Source organism: Mandrillus leucophaeus, unplaced genomic scaffold (assembly GCF_000951045.1).
Source record: "Mandrillus leucophaeus isolate KB7577 unplaced genomic scaffold, Mleu.le_1.0 Scaffold246, whole genome shotgun sequence".
Taxonomy (NCBI): domain Eukaryota; kingdom Metazoa; phylum Chordata; class Mammalia; order Primates; family Cercopithecidae; genus Mandrillus; species Mandrillus leucophaeus.
Window position 1 is genome coordinate 2,916,550 of NW_012102543.1, and position 25,257 is coordinate 2,941,806.

Genomic DNA, 25,257 nt, shown 5'->3' on the forward strand with positions numbered 1-25,257 from the left:
GAATGGGCAAAAGCTGGAAGCATTCCCTTTGAAAACCGGCACAAGCCAAGGATGCCCTCTCTCACCACTCCTATTCAACAGAGTATTGGAAGTTCTGGACAGGGCAATCAGGCAGGAGAAAGAAATAAAGGGTATTCAAATAGGAAGAGAGGAAGTCACATTGTCTCTGTTTCCAGATGACATGATTGTATATTTAGAAAACCCCAATGTCTCAGCCCAAATTCTCCTTAAGCTGATAAGCAACTTAGCAAAGTCTCAGGATACACATCAATGTGCAAAAATTACAAGCATTCTTATACACCAATAACAGAGAGCCAAATCATGAGTGAACTCCCATTCACAACTGCTACAAAGAGAATAAAATACCAAGGAATACAACTTACAACGGATGTGAAGGACCTCATAAAGGAGAACTATAAACCACTGCTCAAAGAAGTAAGAGAGGACATAAACAAATGGAAAAATATTCCATGCTCATGGATAGGAAGAATCAATATTGTGAAAATGGCCACAATGCCCAAAGTAATTTATAGATTCAATGCTATCCCCATCAAGCTACCACTGACTTTCTTCACAGAATTAGAAAAAACTACTTTAAATTTCACATGGAACCAAAAAAGAGCCTGCATAGCCAAGACAGTCCTAAGCAAAAAGAACAAAGCTTGAGGCATCGTGCTACCTAACTTCAAACTATACTACAAGGCTACAGTAACCAAAACAGCATGGTACTGGTACCAAAAAAAATATATAGACCAATGGAACAGAACAGAGGCCTCAGAAACAATGCCACATATCTACAACCATGTGATCTTTGACAAACCTGACAAAAACAAGCAATGTGGAAATGATTCCCTATTTAATAAACAGTGTTGGGAAAACTGGCTAGCCATATGTAGAAAGCTGAAACTGGACGCCTTCCTTACACCTTATACAAAAATTAACTCAAGATGGATTAAAGATGTAAACGTAAGACCTAAAACCATACAAAATCTAGAAGAAAACCTAGGCAATACCATTCAGGACGCAGGCATGGGCAAAGACTTCACGACTAAAATGCCAAAAGCAACGGCAACAAAAGCTAAAATTGACAAATGGGATCTAATTAAACTAAAGAGCTTCCGTACAGCAAAAGAAACTATCATTAGAGTGAATTGGCAACCTACAGAATGGGAGAAAATTTTTGCAATCTATGCATCTGACAAAGGGTTAATATCCAGAATCTACAAAGAGCTTAAACAAATCTACAAGAGAAAAACAACCCCATCAAAAAGTGGGCAAAGGATATGAAGAGACACTTCTCAAAAGAAGACATTTATGTGGCCAACAAACAGATGAAGAAAAGCTCATCATCAGTGGTCATTAGAGAAATGTAAATCAAAACCACAATGAGACACCATCTCACGCCAGTTAGAATGGTGATCATTAAAAAGTCAGGAAACAACAGATGCTGGAGAGGATGTGAAGAAATAGAAATGCTTTTATACTGTTGGTGGAAGTGTAAATTAGTTCAACCCTTGTGGAAGGCAGTGTGGCGATTCCTCAAGAATCTAGAACTAGAAAAACCATTTGACCCAGCAATCCTGTTAATGGGTATATACCCAAAGGATTATAAATCATTCTACTATAAAGACACGTGCACATGTAAGTTTATTGTGGCACTGTTAACAATAGCAAAGACTTGGAACCAACACAAACGCCCATCAATGATAGACTGGATAAAGAAAATGTGGCGTATATATACCATGGAATACTATGTAGCCATAAAAAAGGTGAGTTCATGGCCTTTGCAGGGACATGGATGGAGCTGGACACCATCATTCTCAGCAAACTAACACAAGAACAGAAAACCAAACACCGCATGTTCTCACTCATAAGTGGAAGTTGAACAATGAGAACACATGGACACAGGGAGGGGAACATCACATACCCAGGCCTGTTGGAGGGTGGGGGGCCATGGTAGGGATAGCATTAGGAGAAATATCTAATGTAGATCACTGGTTGATGGGTGTAGCAAGCCACCATGGCATGTGTATACCTATGTAACAAACCTGCATGTTCTGCACATGTACCCCAGAACTTAAAGCATATTAAAAGAAAATTGCGACATGAAGTTGAAACTATTTCTTAGGTTTTAGGTGTTATTACTTCACTTTTCTTTCTTTCTGGGAAGTTTATCGAACGTTTTTAAATGAAGAAATAACACAAGAGTTGTATTTTGTGCAGATCACTGTTAGTGGTGGACAGAAATCAGATGTGGCAAGAGGAAATGTAAAAGTTTGGACAGTTACTCAACTGAGGTCTCTTTGTTCATAGCAGCAGAATAAGAAGAATGGGATACCTGAATTAAAGCAGAATGTTTTTACTCTACAATTCTAATCCCAAGACTATTTCTACCCAATATGCCCTACTAATATATTTTGCTCAGAAAATGAAGTCAATAAGTATAGGAATTAATATTAATAATTGAAAAAAGAATTTTTTTCTGAGCAAAATATATTATGAGGAAATATTCTATTTTCAATTATTAATATTAATTAATAGGGATTCTAGGGTATCTGTAAGGAACTATTACCAATTGTTTCCTGGATTAGCTAAATCTTCCAGCCACTTCATAATGAATATACTGATAAAACTAAATAAAACAATCATGAAAACTAGATATGTTTAAACTAATCTGAGTAAAAATGGAAAGGAATCCAGTCAGCCAAACATACTATTGATGCGTAAAGTTTGACTTGTAAAACTGTACCTGGTAGTTTACACTTAGCAGTAAAAAATTAATATGGAAGAAGGTGTTATCAGAAAATTCTGATATAGACAAAAAAATGACTCATAACCCAAATTTTTCACATAAAGTTTACATGTAAAGAATCCAGAGCATCTGTAAAATAAAAATGGAAATGAGAAGTATGAATTGGTTTAACTAAGATCTATAAAAACTGACCAAGAAACTTGTTTCAATATTACTTAAAAGTAAGCATCCAGGCTGGGCGCGGTGGCTCAAGCCTGTAATCCCAGCACTTTGGGAGGCCGAGACGGGCGGATCACAAGGTCAGGAGATCGAGACCATCCTGGTTAACACGGGGAAACCCCGTCTCTAGTAAAAAATACAAAAAACTAGCCGGGCGAGGTGGCAGGCGCCTGTAGTCCCAACTACTCGGGAGGCTGAGCCAGGAGAATGGCGTAAACCCGGGAGGCGGAGCTTGCAGTGAGCTGAGATCTGGCCACTGCACTCCAGCCTGGGCGACAGAGCTAGACTCCGTCTCAAAAAAAAAAAAAAAAAAAAAAAAAAGTAAGCATCCAGGATAGACAAATAAAATTTAAAAATAATAAATTGGCTGAATGGAGTCTGTCTCAGAAAGTAGATAAAATGCTCAGCAGATCCAAATATCTGCCTGGCAAAATGATGACACTTTGGATTAATATTTGGTGGAGGGGTAGGTGAGACGGGATCACACTATAAAGAAAAGAAAGTAACCAAAGATCACATTGACATGTGAGCAAGAATATACTCATCCCTCATGAGAGCTCTGGAATGAACAGAAAGAAGAAAAGGCTATACACTTATATTATTTAATCATTCTATGAAACTAACAAAATACCTATTATATACTAATTGCTGTGTGTGATAGGTACTGGGTATATAATGATAAATGAAGCACATGTGATTCCTGCCCTTGGGAATCTGCCTATATTCTAAAACAAAGATTGATCAACTTCAGCCCTGGGCCAAATCCAAGCTTAGAATGGTTTTGATATTTTTAAGGGGTAATTTAAAAGAAAGAAAAAACAACAAAGAAGAATATGCAACAGAGAATGTGTATGGCTCTCAAACCCTAAAATATTTACTGTCTGGTTCCTAACAGAAAAAGTATGCCAACCCTTTGGCTAGAGAAAAAATAAACTTGAAACAATAAACACAGTCACATGTTGCATAACTCTGGGGATACATTCTGTGACATGCAGTGTTAAGAAATTTCGTTGTGCAAACATCATAGAATGTACTTACACAAACCTAGATGGTACAGCCTACTACACATTTTGGCTATATAATATAGCCTATTGCTCCTAGGCTAAACACACCTGTACAGCATGTTATAGTACTGAATAATGTCGCTAATGGTAACACAATGGTAGGTATCTGTGTATCTGAACATATTGAAACACAGAAATGGTACAGCAAAAATATGCCAAAAAGATAAAAAATGGTACATCTATATAGGGCACCTGCCACAAATGGAGTTTGCAGGACTGGAAGTTGCTCTGGGTGAGTCACTGAGTGAGTAGTGAGTGAGTGTGAAGGCCAAGGGCGTTACCATACACTACTGTAGACTTTATAAACACTATACCTTAGGTTACATGAAATTAATTAAATTATTTTCTCCAACAATAAATTTACCTAAGCTTACTGTAACTTTTTTATTTTATAAACTTTTAATTTTTTAAAACTTTTTGACTATTTTGTAATAATGTTTAGCTTAAAACACAAACATATTGTATAGCTGCATAAAAATATTTTTTCCTTATATACTTATTCTGTAAGCTTTTACCTATTTTTAAAATTTTAAATTTTTTTTGCTTTTTAAACTTTTTTGTTAAAAACTAAGACAAAAACACACACATTAGCCAAAGCCTACACAGGCTCAGGGTCATCAAGATCACTGTCTTCCACCTCCACATCTTGTCCCACTGGAAGGTCTTCAGAAGCAATGACATGCATGGAGCTGCCATCTCCTATGACAACAATGACTTCTTCTGGATACCTCCTGAAGGACCTGCCTGAGGCTCTTCTTGAGGAGGTATCACTCTTTGAAAAATTGTGTCCACAACAGTTTGCTTGGTTTGTTTCTTTCATTCATCGGAGATTTGCTTGTATGCAGATAATGCAGCAAGAACATTCCTCTCTATTAATGAAAACCTTTTGGTGTTATGGTCCATGTTTTCAAAATTTTAAGGAGCTTGTTGAGGTCTGCAAAAGATTCTGCTAAAACCCTTCACTGTGAATTTTCTTGGGTTTCGTCTTTTTCTTCTCTAGCAGTTTTCCTTTCTCTCATCTGTTCTTCAGTTATGAGTTCCTGTTCCAGTTCCAACAACCCCTCATTAGCCAGTTCCTCAGGAACCACCTCTAGGAGCTCATCAATGTCACCCTTGTCCACACCATGGTTAAAGTTGTTTGCCATCTCCAACGACAGCCATGTTGATTTTTGCAATCTCTTCATCCTTGGCAAATCCTTTGAAGTCACAGATGAACCTCTTGAGTGTCTTCTTCCAGATGCCATTCATACCCGCATTGGTGACATCACCCTAAGCAAGGTTCTTGATGCAGTCATAGACATAATCCTCCCAGAATTGTATCAGCGTCTTTTCAGTGTCTTCCTCAGTTGCAGAAATAGTCTGGGTAAATGTCCTTCTCAGGCAGTAGGTCTGAAAAGCTGCTATAACTTCTTGATCCATCGGTTGGATCCGAGAGGTGGTATTTGGAGGTAGAAATACCACTTTGATACCAGGATAAAGATCACCAATAAAAGGAGGATGTGTGAAGCATTATCAACAACAGGCACAATCTTGAATGGTATGTTATTCTCCAAACAGTACTTCTCCATTGTGCTGGCAGAGTAATTCAGGAGGGCATCTAGGAAGAAAAGCTGGGTCATTCAAGACTTCTTATTGCTCCTGCAATACACTGGCAGTATGTGCTTAGTGATAAGCTTGAAGGCCCTGGGGTTCTCACTGGGCCAGATCATGAAGGGCATCCATTTGTAACCTGCAACATTTCTCCCATGAAAGACTGTTATCCTGTCCTTAATGACTTGAAAGCTGGCATTGACTTGGCCTCTTTACGGATGAAAGTCCTTTCCAGTATGTTTTCAGAATAGCAAGCTTTCATCTATACTGAAGATTTGCCCTGTGAAGTAATTTTCCTCACAATCAGCTTATCTAGAGTTTCCAAAAATTCTTCGGCTGCTTTCACATCAGCATTTACAGACTCACCATTCACCAGCTTTCACATTATGCAATAAATAACAATTCTTGAATAAAATCACCCAGAGCTAGCAGAAAATTCAACACTGTAGTTGTGTTCAACCTTTTCTTTCAATATCGCAAACAAACTTTTTGTTTTGTCTGTGATTGTCGTGATGCTGAGAGGTATAATATGCTTCTGTGTCTGGTCTTCAGTAGTTTTTCCATATATGATTTAGGCCCTTTTCAAATTTTTGTTCATCTTTTTGTCTTCAATGAAGCAGATCCTTTAATGGCTTCTGTCACTTTGCTCTTGTTCTTCAAGATCACAGCTATGGTGGAATGGGACACAATTACCTGGCAATAACCATTGCTGATTTGCCACCTTCATAGTCCTTAACCACTTTTAATTTAGCTTCCTGGTCAATCTACTCAATGTGGCCTCTTCCCGGCAACATTAGCTGTGAATTTTGTACATGTAGGGGCCATAAAACAAAATGACACAAGATCAAATCAAATACAGAGAAAATGATGCAATAAAGAGACACAGTAAATGTGAGATGTATGACTCTGCCACTGGCATAACAAGACATACTGTTCTAAAGTAAACTTTTTTTTTGTAAGTACAAGGAGGACATTCTAACCATAAAAAGTATAGTATAATATAGTAAATGCATAGTTGTTTATTATCATTATCTACTATTACGTAATGTATATAATTGTATGTGCTAGATTTTTATATGACTGGTAGCACAGTTTTGTTTATACCAGCATCACCATAAACACAAGTAATGCTTTGTGATAGGACAGAATGGCTACGATGTCACTAACAGGAATTTTTCAGCTCCATTATAATGTTAAGGGACCACTGTGATATATGCAGTCCATTGCTGCAGTCCATGACTGTGTAAGAATCTAACAATAAAAACATGGTAAAATGAGATAATCACATACGATAGGTGGCTAGAGAAGGCTTCTCTGAGAAAGCGGCATTCAGGCAAAGGAATTAGCCAGACAGAGGATTAGGGGAGGAAGAGAGATGACTGGTACTTTCTGGCAAAATGAAGGGCAATAAGGAGTCCTTAGCAAAGAATTTAGCACATCTAAGAAACTGCAAGAAGGCCAGTGTGGCTACAGTGAGTGCAGATAGTGCTGTAAAGTGAGGATGGAGAAAATGGCAGAGGCTAGATCACAGAGTACTATATGATGTGTTCGGGCATTTGAATTCTATCTTAAATGCAATGAGAAGTCACTGGAAAATTTTAAGCATAAGAATGCCATGATCAAATGTGTCTTTAAAAAAATCCCAGCTGGGTGTGGTGGCTCACACCTACAATCTCAGCACTTTGGGAGGTCAAGGTGGGAGGGTCACTTGAGCTCAGGAGTTCAAGACCAGTCTTGGCAAGATGGTGAGACTCCCATCTCTACAAAAATTAAAATTAAAAAAAAATTTAGCCAGGAGTGGTGGTGTGCACCTGTAGTCCCAACTGCTCAGGAGGCTGAGGCAAGAGGCAACTCCTTGAGCCCAGGAGTTTGCGGATGTAGTGAGCTGTGATCATGACACTGCATTCCAGCCTGGGTGACAGAGCAAGACACCTGTCTCTTAAAGAAAATAAATGCTCATGTCTGAGTTAAGAATTAAAGGTATCCCTTGTTACCCAAATCTATAGGATTTCAAATAGTCAAGGTTGCTGTATTTTCAAATTTGAGTTTCGATTGGCAAATAATTAGCATTTACATAGCAAAAGATTTATCCAAAAGTTTATCTGAATCTACTCAATACCAGAGACTGAAAATCTGGATAACTTTTCTGATTTGGAGAACTACTGATAAATACGATGGAGTGAGTAGACGGTAAGAAGAACACTCCCCTTCCATTTCACATATGTAGAAATGTTAGATAAAACAGCCTCCCAACACATTTGTTTTAAAAATTAAATTAAAATTTAAAAATAAGGATGAAGTCTTCAGGTGCCAAAACTTAAAAAGGAAGCTAAAAGTCACAGCAGTAGTAGGAATGGTGGTAAGGGTATGCTAACTTTTGGATGAGCCTAGTTGGATTAGGTTTGAACAGCCTGGGGTTAAGACTCCAGAAGGTCCTAGGCTTCTGATGGGAGAGGCAGAAACAAATATTCATAAGACAAGAACAGGATATTTTGAAGAATGAGAGAATATGAATGGATTATAAACAGATCACAAGTAAACATCAACATTTACTCCACTGAGTGCTGCATAGCTAAAGACTTATTTCTAGCCAACAATGTAACTTCTAGACTAGTACTTGCTCCACTAACATAGACACTCCATAGCTATGGTGCAAGCCTTCTTATGCAACACTAGGATGAAAATAAAGCTGTGGGGTTATAGATCTGGCTTCGCCCTCTTTCTAATCAAATGCTTTCTTGTTTCTATTCCAGACTAAAAATGCTCCAGAGCACTTCGAATAGATAAAAAACTCTCTGAAAACTCTTAAGTCAAAATGTTTCCTACACTGGAAAGATATTCAGTAACAGGACTTGAAACATCCTATGAAACCAGTTTCTACTCGTGCTTACATGTTATTCAGTTTTACAGGAATTGATAATATCAAGCTGATGTTTCTGAATGCATGATTTTCTGTAAAGAAATAACTTTATCAGTACATAAAACTGTAGAGGGCTGATCAAAAGGAAAATGGCCAGTAACTACTTAATGGGTACAGCGTTTTATTTTGGAGTGATGAAAATGCTCTGGAATGAGACAGAGGTGGTGGCTGCCCAACACTGTGAATGTACTAAATGCTCCTGTGATTTCTTCGCTCTAAACATTATTTTATGTGAATTTCACCTCAATTTAAAAAAATTGTTGAAGACAAAGGCATGGTGTCTATGTGAACGTAACTCAGTTAACTATTCTGCCTCACACAAAAATTCAGCATTCCATGCTGCTAGCCGTCCAACAAATTTATGCAACTGGTCACAAAAGGGACCAGCAAGAAACCATGCACAGAACAACAGAAATTCAACATATCCAGGAAAACAAATCAACTATACACTAACACTACTACTTTTATATATAAAGCCATACTGCAAATATGATTCTTCTTGGAATATGGAATGTGGGTGAAAAAATCTAATACTTACTCTTTAACAACTTTTCTCATTCCACAATCCCAAATATCTAATTCTATGACAACTTCTGGTTTGAGAGAGAAACATGTAAAAGTAAGGTGCCACAGGAGTATGCTACAGAAATAAAAGGTGAATGAATGTCTTACCTCTGAATTCAAGTCCCCGCAGCTGAAAAGTGACCAGACCATTGCCTATCTCTATAAGGTGTACTAATGCATTGAGATAGTCAGAGGCAAGGATGAAACAGTCCCCTGTACTGTAGTTTCCCCATCGTCCTAGCAGCAAATCACCACAGAGGCTGTGTTGTAGGGATCTAGTTAAATGCTCATAAAAGATGGAATTCAGATTGTTGTCATCTGATCCTATAAAAAGGGATTTTAAAAAAAGTTAAATTTCACCTTAAGTCCTCTTGACAAACAAGATTGTTAAAAATATTAAAAACTTCTCGCACATATTTATTTGACAAGGAAAATAACATTCATACCCTTACAGTTTCTACATAAGTAAAACACAGGAAAATGAATTTAGATTTAGAAGTCACATAACCTCCCAGAATCTATGGTTCTCATTCACAAAATGTGAGAATTTGACTTGAAGCAATCTAAGGACTTTTCGACCTCCTCAACAGTTAGCAATTATTCAATAAAATATGCCTTATAATTAAAACCATGTAAGAGAAATGAGAAAAATAAAAGAATTCAGAAGAAGAACAAAAAGACTATTTAGTAAAGGAAGCAGATAAAATAATACAAGATTTGAACAAATAAAACATAATACAAGATTTGAACAAATGAGACAATCAAAAAGAAGTTGGTTAGTCAATATTAGCCATGTTGAGACGAAGGGGAGGGGAGGGGAGGGGAGGGAAAAAAAGAGAAAGAAAGAGAAAGAGAGGAAGGAAGGAAGGAAGGAAGGAAGGAAGGAAGGAAGGAAGGAAGGAAGGAAGGAAGGAAGGAAGGAATTAAAATAAACATCACTTAATAGATTATATGACCATCTCTAGAAGTAACTCATGCAAAGCAATAATCTGTAAATGCATGCCCCTAGTATAGTATTGCAGAACGGTAAAATATTCAAAGTGTAATAATTATTTTAAACCTAGCCTAACTGAATAAAATAATGAAAGGAAACTCCAAATTCTAATGTCAACACAATGGCTGTATCAATTCTATGTCAGAACAACACAAAAATGTATATATTGATTCAGGACATGGCCTTTGGTTATGCAGAATGGCGTCATCAGCAAGATAAATCTAGCCCCTTACAAGCACATACTAGAGCTGAAATGCTTATTTTCTCTACCAGAACATGATGATGATGGTCATTAGTATCAAATAACTAGTTCTCCTTAGTCCAATGTTATCACTGAGAATTAATCAGATTTGAGGGAATTTATGAGTCAAATGGACACAAATATTCCAGTGTATTTGAGAGTAATATTCATTTTAGTAAATTAATACACTGAGGTTCTGGCTGATATGCTAATCTCTCATTCTCTGTGACAGATTACTATTGAGTGGGCCAATAAAATGATGTTTCCCAAATGATAAGACTAAGAACCATACTTTAGATAATGGTAACACCAGCAAGGTGTCACCCACTAAAGCTCTATCCTGACTGGCATATGCCCCCACTTGATGACATCTCTGTACACAATAAACTGAATCAAATTAAATTAATATTGACCTAAACATTGAGGGAAGGGTGGAAGGAAACATACTAATAAAACATGTGTCAGTCTGATTACAGACCCTTGAAAACATCTGACCAGTTTTATTTTAACATTTTTCTACATTTTAACCTATGTAAGAACTATCTTTGAAAGGAATTTTTCATTCTTATAAGCTTTCTTAAGATGCATTTTATAAACGGTGGATATATAAATTGTAGATACTGTAATTCATATATATTTTGCAAAAGTAAAACAAATACTTAGTTTTTAAAAGTGAATATTTGGGATTCATAGAGGATTCCCAACAAGTTAGGAGTGAATATAAACATATATATATATATAAACAAATCCTTAGACTTGCCTCCTTATTCACAAATAGAGCTATTACCTGGATTTCTATCAAGCTGGGAAGCCAGTCTGGTATTTGAATGATCCACTCGTTTTGTGCTAAAGAAAATAAAACATTTTTAGTAACTTTCTTTACATTAAAAAATATTTAACAATTAAGAGTGAGGGAGAAACTATAGGAAACATATAAAATAAAGGTTACCACTTTATGAAAATCTCTGGAAAAAACCTGTGATTAGTATAACAATAAAACGCCTTGTTAGCACACTTTTAGGAATTAAAATTCTCCCCCCTTCACCACACATGAACACAGCAGATTTTTTTTTTTACTGTACAGTGTATGGAAAGATATCTATGCACGCACTGTGATAAAAAAGCTGACCAGGATGAAAAAAATGTATACTGTACATGGTTCTTAAAAATTCAAAGAGGTTAGAACATTCTTTGCCAAAGGAAGGTATAATCTATTAATGCTCAGTGATGCAATGTTCTTTGGAACAGTAGTTCCCAAAATGTGGTCCATAGAACCTAAGGCTCTTTTGGGCAGTTTTCCAGATCAAAACTATTTTCAAAGTAACACTGAGCTGTTACTTGCTTTTTACATTGTGTTGACAACTGCACTGGTGGTACTAAAGCAATGGTGGGTAAGACTGCGGTGCCTGGGCATGAATCAAGGCAGCAGCACCAAACTGTTCTACCCTTCGCTGCTACACTTGCACAATAAAGCAAACAAAAAATCCAAGTTTCACATAAATATGTCCCTAATGAAGCAGTAAAAAGTATCAAACTTATTAAATCTCAACTCACAGTACAGGCCTTTTTAATACTCTGTATGGCAAAATGAGAAAATATATATGAAGCACTTCTGCTGCCTTCTGAAGTACATTGGCTGTCATGAGGGGAAGCATTTGTGCAACTGCTTGACCTCTGAGCTGAACTAGCTGTGTTTTTTTTCTTGGAACACCATTTTTACTTAACCCTGATGGAAAAATTATGAGATTATTTAGATGTGGTCATTTGACAGATATTTCCCAAAAATAAAGAAAGTGAGCCTGTTATTTCAAGGAAAACAACCGGCAATACCTGTTGACAATAATAAAAATCCGAATTTTCAAACAAAAATGAAAATTTGGGAAACTCCTATCTACCATGATAAGCTTGACAGCTTCCCAATAATTAAAATTTCTTTCTGATTGGTGGTGATACCAATGAACATATTTTAAACATCATTACATAATAAAATGTGTCAACATTTAGAAAATCTACATTACTCAGTGAAGTAGTATTTTCCAAATGACCAATATAAAATGTTACAAAATTATGCATGGGTAAAAGATCCATTCAGGGTGTAAGACAGATGAGTGGATTTTGATGTCATATAGTTCCAAAAGTTCACAGACATGGTTTTAGATTCCATATTGCAAGTAACTTTTAAGAAGCTCCCATTTCTTGGGTTTCAGTGAAAGATCAAAGAAAAATATCCAGGATTGTCTTAAAAGGCTACTAGAATACTTCTTTTTTGCCCGGGCAAGGTGACTCATGCCTGTAATCCCAGGACTTTGGGAGGCCAAGGCAGGTGGATCACTTCAGGTCAGAAGTTCCAGACCAGTATGGCCAACACAGTGAGTGTGAAGCTGAATTTTTTTTTTAGATACTTCAATCAAAACAATATACTGCAGATGATTGAATGTATAGGTAGACACGAGAATCCACCTGTCTTTTAATATGCCAAACATTAAGAGATTTGCAAAACTATGTAACAAGGCCACTCTTCTCACTAATTTTTTGGGGGAGTGTAAATATAGTTATTCATAACTTTAAAATGTTATTTACACAAATATACAATAGATACATCATTGTTATTTTTAAATTAGTTAATAAGTAAACATTTGAAATTTTTGAGTTTTTCTTCCCACTCTAGTAAATATTAGTAGATAAAATCCGTATTTTTAAAACTCTAGTGTTTCCAATAACTTTTAAGAGCATAAGGCCGGGCACAGTGGCTCACGCCTGTAATCCCAGCACTTTGGGAGGCCGAAGCGGGTGGATCACCTGAGCTCAGGAGTTCAGGATCAGCCTGGTCAACATGGTGAAACCCCTCTCTACTAAAAACATAAAAAATAGCCAGGCGTGCTGGTGGGCGCCTGTAATCCCAGCTACTCGGGAGGCTGAGGCAGGAGAATTGCTTGAACCTGGGAGGCGGAGGTTGCAGTGAGTCAAGATGGCGCCATTGCACTCCAGGAGGCGGAGGTTGCAGTGAGTCGAGATTGTGCCATTGCACTGCAGCCTGGATGACAAGGGCAAAACTCTGTCTCAAAAAAAGAAAAAGAAAAGAAAAAAAAGAGTATAAAGGGGTTCTAAATCCAAAAAGTTAAGAACTGCAGCCATTGAACATTACTGTGGGCTAACTGGTCCAGAATAATAATAATAAACAACACCGAAATTCACCAAAATGGGAAATACCATGTGTGGTTTTAGATAAAGGACCAGAGATTTAGTTTCAAACCTACAAACTAGTCCACTGTTTAAAAGGTGAGATTACAATTTTCACCTATTAAATATGCCAATTTGTGAAAGTTATAGAGAGAAAGACAGTAATGGAGATGGTCAGTAGAATTATGAATTAGTACAAGCTCTTTCTAAACCAATGTGTTAATATACATTAAAAGCCTTTAAAATGTTTATGCTCCATAACTCATAACTCCTAAAAGCATTCCCTTCTAGGAATGTTTTCTGAAATAAAATGAAATTTGGAGAGATTACATACAAATACAGTTACTAAGCTTTAGATTAAATAGCTAGCCCAAGGAACTAAGCCTAAATGGAGAAAATAATTCATGCACAAAGATGGTCATTAAAAACTTATCTTCTCAAAATAGCAGAAATAACCTATAAAAATTTAGCTTTAGAAATAGCCAGGTATTTCTAAAAAAACTATAACTCATTATGATGACTGTTATAATGATATTATATAGCATAAAGTTGCAGAGTATTATTAATGTGAAATAATTCTAATATCACTGAAAGAAAAAAATATAAAAATGAACATATTCAATCAGAACAATGTTTAAAAATATCTTCTAAGTAGAAAAAAATGGTTGGGCACAGTGGCTCAAGCTTGTAATCCTAACACTTTGGGAGGCTGAGGCAGGTGGGTCGCTTGAGCTCAGGAGTTTGAGAGCAGTATAGGCAACATTGTGAAACTCTGTCTCTACAAAAAATACCAAAATTAGCTGGCGTGGTGGCTCAAGCCTGTAGTCCCCGCTATTCGGGAGGCTGAGGCAGGAGGATCACTTGAGCCCCCAGGAGGCGGAAGTTGTAGTGAGCCGAGACGCACCACTGCACTCCAGCCTGGGCAACAGAATGAGATACTGTTTAAAAAAAAGACAAGAAAAATAAAAAATAAAAAGTAATTTCCTCTGGCCTCTTTTTTTATACACTTTTCAAATTTTAAAAATATTTATAAAGTTTTAGCAAAAACAAATATTTCAACACAATAAATTATGAACTATAAATTCTAATAATAATGCTGTCAATAGTTTTTCCTAGTAGAAAAGATAAAAATTGTCTTTCAAGTGTTTTACTTTACTCACTTATAGTCTCTCTCCCAGAATTTCACAGGTCGGACATATGAAGTGATGAATATTGCACTTCCCAGAAAGGGGTTCAGTGGAGTAGAGAAGAAGGCCGAGACAGCAGCCTGAATAAACAGCATGGCTGAATCTATGGGAAAACTAGTTAAGGACACTGAAATTCATCTGAGCACAGATACCAAAAAAACCTCACAAAAACCTAGCAGATACATTTAGATTACATCAATTAGAGAACTGAGGGTCACCAGAAGAATACAAAAGAAGGTACCGCTGGGCAGCCATCAAGGGGTCACCAACAGAAAGACGTACAGAAAGTTCAACCTGGTATGATGTTTTCAAAGGAGCCAAATCAATATTTGCTAATACGTATTTAGTAAAAGTTCATATAATAATCTTGGGAAGAGATGTTAGAGTTCAATTTTCCACAAGGTTAAAACTAAAGCTTGCAGATACCATAAGTCTGTCTTTCCATATCAATGTGGTTACTAACCCTTACTCCCTTACTATTATTTAGAAAACACTAAGAAATAGTGGGAGTAGAAAATTTTTTACAGAAGTTTAATTCTATCAGTTTCATATCACATTATGAAAAAATGTTTTGTACTTTCATTTATTAAAAAATAATACTAAACATTTCTTTTATGTATTAAAGATTTCTGGACTTTAATATTCACATATGCAAATGTAAGATTTTAAATCAGCATTACTTTCTTACAAAACCTGAATACTTTTCTTATGTTCAGATGATCTGTGGGCCACAGATATTAATACAAGTTAAACAATCAACAGTATAGGTGTGGATATAAAAGGTTATGGTTTTGTTTTTTTTTTTGAGACAGAGTTTCACTCTTGCTGCCCAGGCTGGAGTGCAATGGCGCAATCTCGGCTCACCGCAACCTCCACCTCCTGGGTTCAAGAGATTCTCCTGCCTCAGCCTCCCGAGTAGCTGGGATTACAGGCATGTGTCACCACACCCGGCTAATTTAGTATTTTCAGAGGAGACGGGGTTTGTCCATGTTGGTCAGGCTGGTCTCAAACTCCCAACCTCAGGTGATCCGCCTGCCTTGGCCTCCCAAAGTGCTGGGATTACAGGCGTGAGCCACTGCGCCCGGCCAAGATTATGAATTTTTGACAATTTATTACACAGTAAACTTTATCTATGCCTGTGAAAGATTATGCCTATAAACCAACATTCTTGTCAAGGATATGACTGCCCATTCTTATTAAACTTTAATTAGAAGGATACGAGGAACTGCAAAAGGCTGAGCAAAGGCATGGAAAGCAGAACCCCATGTGATCTGCCACGGGGCAATATAGGTATACACGAACTGCAGTTTATAAAGGAGTTCCCAAAGCTGCAGGAGGAAAAGAATAGCTGTCAGTAAAAAAAAAAAAAAAAACTTATCAGATATTTGAATTAGAAAATGAAAAATCTGTAAAATGTATTTTCCTCCTAATAGGGAAATGGCATTGAAATTATTTGCCATTTGCATAATAGGAAAAGATATATCAACTGCCTAAATGCTGCACTTATTTCTGAGTAAAGACACTTTCTAAGTAAAGATAGGTAGCTATATATGGATTTATGTTTCATCTGTTTTAAAAAAAAAAAAAAATTCTATGCCTTCTACTGGCCATATTACGCTACTACAAGCAAAACAAAGAAAGGTAGAAAGCAGTCAAATAATTGTTCTTGAAAAAAAAAATCAAGATGTCTGCAAAGCTAAAGTAATACATATATTTATTTTATTCTAAGGCACATTTTCCGCAAATTTTAGTGCTATGGAAACTGAGTATGTTTTAAACGTAATGTCAAAAGGAATGTGAAAACAGCAGCTGTAATACAGTTGTCACCGTCTGTTTCCATAGAAATTTAGTTGTGTATACTAGGCATCTGTTCATAACCTTAATTGCTGTCAGTGGAAACAGGATACACATTTTAATTTTATTTAAGATTGGATATGTTACAGTTGAGCAGTTTTTCAATGCTGAATCAGAGTTGCTGTACTTGTCCAAGACTGCCTCTGCATGATTAGGCAACAATCCCCTCATCCTTTAAAATACTTTAACTGATTTACAAATGAACTTACTTAACTTCCAATTTTAAAAAAGAAATCACAACTCCAACCAATTAAAAAATTGTAGATGAACTGCAGTATTTTTGCCATGATTCAAAATTATTTTTGCCATGACTCAAAATTATGCAGACCTCGGCACTAATGTAATCAGGATCATGGTAAGTAAAAGCAGCGTGTATATATCATTATGATGCCATTACAATGACTTAAAAGCAATGACTCAGAAACCTCTTCAGATTCTAAGTGTGAAACAAACTGTACTTCAATTTTAACTGTAACATTAAAGAAAAGAACAATATGTAACAATATGTAAGGGTTGGTAGGTAAAGGGATTTTTTTATACATGTAATTTTTATTAAAAGGTTATTAAATCCATGATATACCTTACAATGATATCTTAAAGTAAAAAATATATCTGAAGAAATCCCTTGAATATACCACCGATTGTCACTGTTAAATTCTATCTACTGACCAATTCGAATACAAACTCAAAGGGACAGCTTTCTCTGTTTTGTTCATTGGTGTAGCTTAAGCATCTAGAACAGTTCTAAAACAGTTTTTTGTTTTAAAAAATGTTTAACAATAAAAGTATTAAGAAAATCCAAACTAATGCAGTTAAGTGTAGCAACTATATTTCAAAGATTATTTACTTTATATTTTACTGCAACTTTCACTTTTTTCCAACCAGTATAAGATGAAATACAATTTTCAATCTAAATATTTGAGTTTGTGAGAAACCACATGCTTCTTTATACAATTCTCTGATTAACTTTCTGGCTTCCTCCTTTGGTTAATAACCATACTCACTAGAAGAGGAAATAAATGGTAAAAATGCAAATTAGTGACTGAACAGATATAATACCGAAATATTTTCGAAGCTATTTATCACAATATTGAAATTGACTATCAATGAAATGGCTTTCCATTTTTACTGTTCCCCATCCTAGATCAGACTACTATCACATCTGAATTACTGTCATCATCGCTTAAGCTGTTCTCCGTACCTTTAGGTTCTCTCTTCCCCAACTGAAGCCAAATGTGGCTGACCAGGCTAACTTTCCTAAAATTGGAATTTCATTGTGTTTTGTAGCTGTTCATTTGCTTCAGCTCTCTGTTACCTATCAAATGGGATAATATATGTCAAAGTCCTTTGTATGTGGTCAGTGTTAACACGAAATTTAATCACTATTTCACTGACTGACAATCTGACTATACAGCCTATTTCATTGAGAAAGGTAGTGTGATTCAGCAAAATGATTCTTGGGTTAGGAGGCAGAGGACCAAGATTTTACCATCTAATTTGTAAAAGGCCTAAGAACATCTATCTTATGGGTGGATAATGAATTTTAGCAGCAGCCTGTAAAGTTCAGAGTATTCTGCAAATGTCACATCAATCTAATTTCTGACTGCTCCCACCTAGCCTCAATCTCCTCAGCATCTACCTGTTTCACTGGCCTACAGAGCCCAATTCAATTATTACCACTTCTGTTTCTAAAATTATTCAAAACTATATACTTTTTGAGAGATTCTATATATTTCAAAATATATACTTATTAATGTTTCTCTAATTGTTTTATATAACTTAATCTTATCTTCTCAGTGATAGCAAGAAATATATCTTTTATAAATCACAGTGACTATCTTTGTTTAGGGATTCCAATGTGCTCCTAAATAACTGGTTGAAGAGAGATAACTTAAACAATAATAAATCAAATGAAATGTAAGAAAAATCCTGACTAAATAGCATATAACTCAGGGAGATAGTTTTTATAGATAAGGATATTCCTTTCAGTGATAAATTACCTTGTTGAAGAGTATGGACATAAAGAAGAGATCCAACAGCATGGTCTCTGAAAAAGCTTCATAGTCAAATTTGAAAAAGAGCACAGTAAAGATGACTGTGACATACTGATATGTAGGGCTGCTAAAAGAGGATCGTAGCAACTTCAAACCAGCAATGGTGATCATTAAAGCACCTAATCTGTGACACAAAGAAAACACAAATCAACTCATGACTGAAAACATTAGAAGAGACAGTAACTTAAAATAAAATTCACCATTTACTTTACTAAGCCTACAATATATACATTAAATGTAAGCTTCCAAAAATGATGTATACAGCTAGATAAATCACATCCTGAAAGTATCTGACTATTCCCTTTTAATTCTATTCATTATGATTCTTATCCTTTATATAAGGGACCACGTTTTAAAAATAATCGTATTATAATTCTGACATCTGATTCTCTATTTTCTCAATATTTCTATTACTTTAACACCAACTGCATTTAGCAAATGAAAAACATTAATGCAGACTCAACAATAGGTACCTACTCTATTAGGCAGGCTCATCAGATGACTATGGAGGCAACTGACCATTTATATGGTGTAAGTTACACAGTGCATCAAAATAGCCATCTAATATTAAAAATTAACCTTATTTTTAAAATGTCCTCTCATAAAATATCAATTGACAATGAGATGTCTGGAGTAGAGAATATGCTAACAGCAGAAACAAATGTTTAAAAAAGGGAAGTCAAGAACAAAATGTCACCTAAATTTTTAATCTCACAGTGCCTTGCATGAAGGAAACAATTATTTAATATTTGATCAACAACTTAAGACATTGTTTATAACAGCCCCCAGTAGTCAGACAATATTAGAAGACTACTATACTTACTCTGTATCCAGTTTCTTTGGACTAGCAATTGTCTCTGCACTGCTGCTCAGTTCATTGAGAACAATCAATGGATAGATTATATTCTTCTCCACAAAAAGAAGCCACACATGAAGTTTCTCAAACCACATCATCGTGGCTGCATCTAACAAGGCAGTATAAATCAAGAAGACTACATGTCATCTAACGTATGAAGTAGTTTGTCAATGTGATGAGAAAGAAAAATTTTACAACTCAAATTTAGTACCAAACTACAAATAAAATGTTTTTAAAAAGCCAGTACTTTAATCAACTGTCAACTTCTGTGAGCTCTCAGATACTTACAAATTTGCAAGTTAGACATGATTTATCATTTAGATGAGTTTCAAACTTTAATTCTTGAAACCTCAGTTTTTAACCATAACTTTTCTCATTTATGCTTATAACTTATCGAAAAAAGATTACTGAAGATCATTAGATTGCTCCTTCCAGCCAAAATAAAAATACGATATGATTTGAATTCGCATACTTAAGAGCAATTTTCATTGCCAATAATTTTTTTCCACTGCTACAATATTATTTCATCGGGGAAAGTGTCTGGGATAAACTAAAAGATTTAAAACATGGTTCTTTGGCTATCTGAAAACAGTATCACCTGGTTTTAGGAAGTTCTCTAAGATATAATATTTTTTCTTTGAGTTGCTAAAATCAGTACAAGGAAAAGAACAACTTTGCTGTTAGTAGTATAAATGTCAAAATGTTATGCTGAAACAAAATTTGTATTTAGACTAAATATTCTAAGGTTAAAAAAATAAGATCAATAATTTATTTTAACGAAAAGTGTTGGTCTTTAAAACAAACTAGATATGTGTCATCATTTATATATGAAAGCAGTAATAGTTCACCATTAAAAACATATCTCATTCTGAGTTATTTTCCTGATGGTATAAATGGGCCAGATTCTTATGCAGTTTCATGTCATTTTCCTTTTTGAGGAAGCTTTCAAGGGCTTCAGAGTTCTCTAAAAAAGTTATCTTCAAGCAATTGAATGATTTACTCTATAGTAATTTGCTAACTGAAAAAAAAAGTGTGAGAAAAAAGTTGGCTTATTTAATAATCATTGGTATACAATAAATTATGACATAGGTATGAACATTATTATTTCTCTAAACTGAGGAAGTACAATATATTACAGATAATGGGGCCAATGAACAAGAGCTGAATACTTGAACAGGAAAGAAACGTCAGGGTTTACAGTGGTAAGGAAAAAGCTTGGCGAGTGAATTAGCCTTCTATCTCTTTTCCATCATTTTATACCTTATTGCAAATCTGAACTAATAACAGCAATTAAAAATGTTTTTAATTTCTTTTCACGTTGTCAACTCTTTTACACTCCTCTCTGGTAGGACACAGTGTCTCTGACAGAAACAGGAACAAAGACCTTTCTACCTCCCTACACATTAAGTTAAAACTATTTCAAGTAGAGAGGCCTTAAAGGGGACTGGATTGCCTGTATGGCACTGAAAACTAATTAGGGGGAAGAGTAGGGTCAGGAAAGAGAAGTAATGGACATACAAAAGAGGATTCATCAATGAGAAGTCTGTGAAGAACAATTAAGAGAGGCGAGAAGTAAGTTTCTTCTGTGGAAAATTGGCATTGTAACACTGACACTCATATTTCAGCTAAATTAATGCATCCTGCAAGAGATTAGATTCATTAACAGCTTCAAACTTAAGCAAAAAAACACAAGCCAAATGTTCCGTGATGATATTCATTTAACTCAGTCATCTATCAATATAGCAAAGGGAAAAACTCGGAATATTAAAAAGAAAAGTGCTAATGAAATACTTACTTCGAACTTCATACTGATTATACTCGAGTGTCTTTAGCAGAGGATGAGAGAAACAGTGCCATGGTAGCTGTTTTCTAACTTGAGGCAGCACATAATGGGTTACAAAACCCACAAAGCCAACCAATGTATACAACACATACTTGAGGGCAGGCTAAAGAAAATAATAATAAAAGTGATAAAATTAGGAGTGATTCTGAGACTTACCGTAGAAATTCTAATTTGTCAGTTCAGTTTTCCATCTGATAATGGACAATGTCCATTTTAGAATATAAGAACTAAACATTTTTCTACGGTTAACATTTCTAAATTATGTAGTTTGTTCTAATCAGCCTTGAAAGTTAGTGACTATTCATATATCACAGATATTTTGAAATGTGTTAACTACTTTCTCTGGTGTCTTACACTATTGTATAACGAGAGAGTGGCCTAAGGTGTATTGCCTATTACATGAATGTTCTACGAGATGTTCAGAGCAATGTATTAAATTGTTTTTAGTAGCAGAGATGATGGGGTAAGGCGGGGTCCACCCGGAGCAGTTGGCTGCGTGCACTGGTTCACAGTACATGGCTTAGCACACGGCTGTATACCTGTCCCCTGGCATAGAGACCCAGGTGCCCTGCGGCCGCTGGCTTTGGTCACTGTGGTAATGTCATCTATAACCATCACTGACCTGTTCATCACAGCCAGCAAGAGCCCAGCCCAGTCTCTCCACTGCTACCCCTCATGCTTCGCAGCAGGGTCATCTGTTCCTTCCTGGATTGCATCACCAATTACAACAAGGCCTAAAAGCTTGATGCATACCTGTACAAGTGCACAGGACAGAGACCATTTGTGACTATGAAGGTTGTGGCAAGGCCTTCAACAGGGATTGCCATCTGAGTTGCCATATCCTGATTCATACTGGAGAAAAGTCATTTGTTAGAAAGACGTATGCATCTTAAAACTTTTCTTCCCTGCTACCACCAATAGCCAAGTATGCTGACTGGAGACTCAAGGACCAGCCTGCCCAGACCCAACACCACAGGCACCCATGTATGCCTATCCATGGGCCAAGGACTAGTACACCTGACCCACTGCAGCCACTACTGGCGTCTGAGGACTAGCCAGCCTAGCATCTGTATCCCCAGCAATGCCTTACCACAGCCTCTATGAACAAATGCAGCCTGAGTCACTGAGGAATTCACAGACACGACTAACGCCAATTATGGCCAAAGAAATCATATGGAGAGTACGTTACCATGCACAACCAGAATCAAAGACAAAGCATCCTGTCCAACCAACACTACAGATATATCTAAAGGAAACAGTCTTTCTCTCCAAACGCCAATCCATACAATTGGAAAAACTGTTATATCAGATGTATCAATGTAAGGACACAAGAAACATGAAAAAGCAAGAAAATGTAACACCTCCAAAGGAACATAATAATTTTCCAGTAACAGATACCAAAGAAAAGGAAATCTATGAAATGTCTGAAAAAGAATTCAAAATAATGATATGAAGGAAACTCAGTGAGATACAAGAGAACACATAAGAGTAATACAAAGAAATCGGGAAAACAATTCATGATCTAAATGAGAAACTCAACAAAGAGATATATCATAAAAGGGAACCAAACAGAAATTCTGGAACTCAAGAATTCAACAAATGAAATAAAAAATATAAGCAAGAGCTTCAACAATAGATTAGATCTAGCAGAAGAAAGAATTTCTAAACTTTAAGATGGATCTTAAAAAAAAAAAAAAACGGAAGGAAGGAAGGAAAGAAGGAAAAAAAAAGCTCACATGATATATATGACACTGCAAAAATGACCAAATATTTGAATTTTGGAGTTTCTAGAAGAAATGAGCAAAGGCATAGAAAGCCTATTTAAGAAAATAATAGCTGAACACTTTCCAAGTCTTAGACATCTAGATACAGGAAGCACAAAGTTCTCAAATACAATTCACCCAGTAAGGTCTTTTCCAAGGCACATTATAGTCAAACTGTCAAAAGTCAAAGACCAAAAGAGAATTCTGAAAACAGCAAGAGAAAAGGGTTAAGTTATATACAAGGAAACCCCCATTAGACTAACATCTAATTTCTCAGTAGAAACCTCACAAGCCAGAAGAAAATGACACATTCAAAGTGCTGAAAGAAAAAACTCTCAGCTAAAAATACTATACCAAGAAAAGCTTTAGCCTTCAAAAACGAAGGAGAAATAACATCTTTACCAAAAAGCAAAGACTAAGAGAATTTATTACCACTAGACTGGCTCTACCAGAAATTAATGAGTCCTATAATTAGAAGCAGAAGGATGATATCTACCATCATGAAAACACATGAAAGGATAAAAACATTGGTAAAGAAGATAAACGAATGATTTTTTTTTAAAAAAGTCAAATGTTATTACTACAAAAAACCAATCAAATTGGAGAGTAAATAATAAAAGAGGAAGAAAGGAACAAAGGATATATAAAACATTCAGAAGACAATGAACAATATGATGGGAGTATGCCTTCACCTAGCAAAAAACCTTGAATGTAAATGGCTTAAATTCCCCAGCTAAAAGATATAGATTGTCCAGATGTGTATACTGATATCAACATAAATAAATAAAAATATAGTCTGCTTGAATTTTTTTTAAAAAAACAGTCAAATTATATGCTGCCTATAGGAAACTAATTTCCCCTGTAGACACACACATAGATTGAGAGAAGACATTTAAAAATATATTCCAGACAAATAGAAACTAAAAGCATACTGGCAGAGCTATACTTGTCTTAGGCAAAATAAACTGCAAGTCAAAAGACATGAAAAGAGACAAAGAAGGCCATTATAATAATAATAAAGGTATTGGCCGGATATGGTGGCTCATGTCTGTAATCCCAGCACTTTGGGAGGCCACGGCAGGTGGATCACGAGGTCAGGAGATCGAGACCATCCTGGCTAACACGGTGAAACCTCGTCTCTACTAAAAATACAAAAAATTAGCTGGGCGCAGTGACAGGCACCTGTAGTTCCAGCTACTCAGGAGGCTGAGGCAGAATGGCGTGAACCCGGGAGGCGGAGCTTGCAGTGAGCTGAGATCGCACCACTGCACTCCAGCCTGGGTGACAAAGTAAGACTCTGTCTCAAAAAAATAAATAAATAACAAAGGGATCAATTCAGAAAAGGGTATAACAACTATAAAGACATATGCACCCTACACCTGAGCACCCAGATACATAAGGCAAATATTATTAAAGCTAATGAGATAGACTCCAATAGAATAATAGTTGGGAATATCAACGCCTCAATTTCAACATTGCACAGAGCACCTAGACAGAAAATCAACAAAGAAATATCAGACTTAGTCTGCACTATAGAACAAACAGACCTAGCAGACATTTATGTCATCCAATAGCTGCAGAATACACATTGTTCTCATTAACACATGGGACATTCTCCAAGACAGACTAATATGTTATGCAACGAAACAAGTCTCAGCAAATTTTTTAAAATTGAAATCATATGAAGTATCTTCTCAGACCATTATGAAATAAAACTAAAAATAAATAACAAGAGGAACTTTGGAAACTGTACAATTAAACAGATATTAAACAATGTGCTTCTGAATAAAAACTGGGTCAACGAAGAAACTGAAAATAAAATTTAAAAATTTCCAATACAAATGAAAATACAACATACTAAAACCTATGGAATATAGCAAAAGCAATGCTAAAGGGAAGAGTATAGTATAGTATAGTATAGTATAGTATAGTATAGTATAGTATAGTATAGTACAGTATAGTACAGTATAGTAAAGTATATAGGCAATAAATGCCTCCATCAAAAAAGTAGAAAGACTTCAAACAACCTCATGATGTATCTCCAGGAACTAGGACCTAAGAAAGGTAAGAGCAGAAATAAATTAAATTAAAATGAAGAAACAATACAAAAGATCAAGGAACCAAAAAGTTGGCTTTTTGAAAAGATAAATGAAATTGACATACCTTTAGCCAGAAA

The 25,257-nt window shown here is 35.8% G+C and overlaps 1 protein-coding gene across 2 annotated transcripts in view; it reads right to left on the bottom strand.

The window, feature by feature from the left end:
* Nucleotides 1-25,257, bottom strand: part of PCNX (pecanex homolog (Drosophila)) — a 171,172-nt gene that overhangs the window by 52,658 nt on the left and 93,257 nt on the right. For both annotated transcript variants that reach the window (XM_011983136.1, XM_011983137.1), the window contains 7 exons: nucleotides 21,271-21,421; nucleotides 19,443-19,584; nucleotides 18,566-18,743; nucleotides 15,931-16,039; nucleotides 14,685-14,814; nucleotides 11,132-11,190; nucleotides 9,218-9,433 (listed from right to left, as the gene is read on the bottom strand). In XM_011983136.1, coding sequence (XP_011838526.1) covers nucleotides 9,218-9,433; nucleotides 11,132-11,190; nucleotides 14,685-14,814; nucleotides 15,931-16,039; nucleotides 18,566-18,743; nucleotides 19,443-19,584; nucleotides 21,271-21,421 — 985 coding nt within the window. The remainder of the gene's footprint in view (nucleotides 1-9,217; nucleotides 9,434-11,131; nucleotides 11,191-14,684; nucleotides 14,815-15,930; nucleotides 16,040-18,565; nucleotides 18,744-19,442; nucleotides 19,585-21,270; nucleotides 21,422-25,257) is intronic.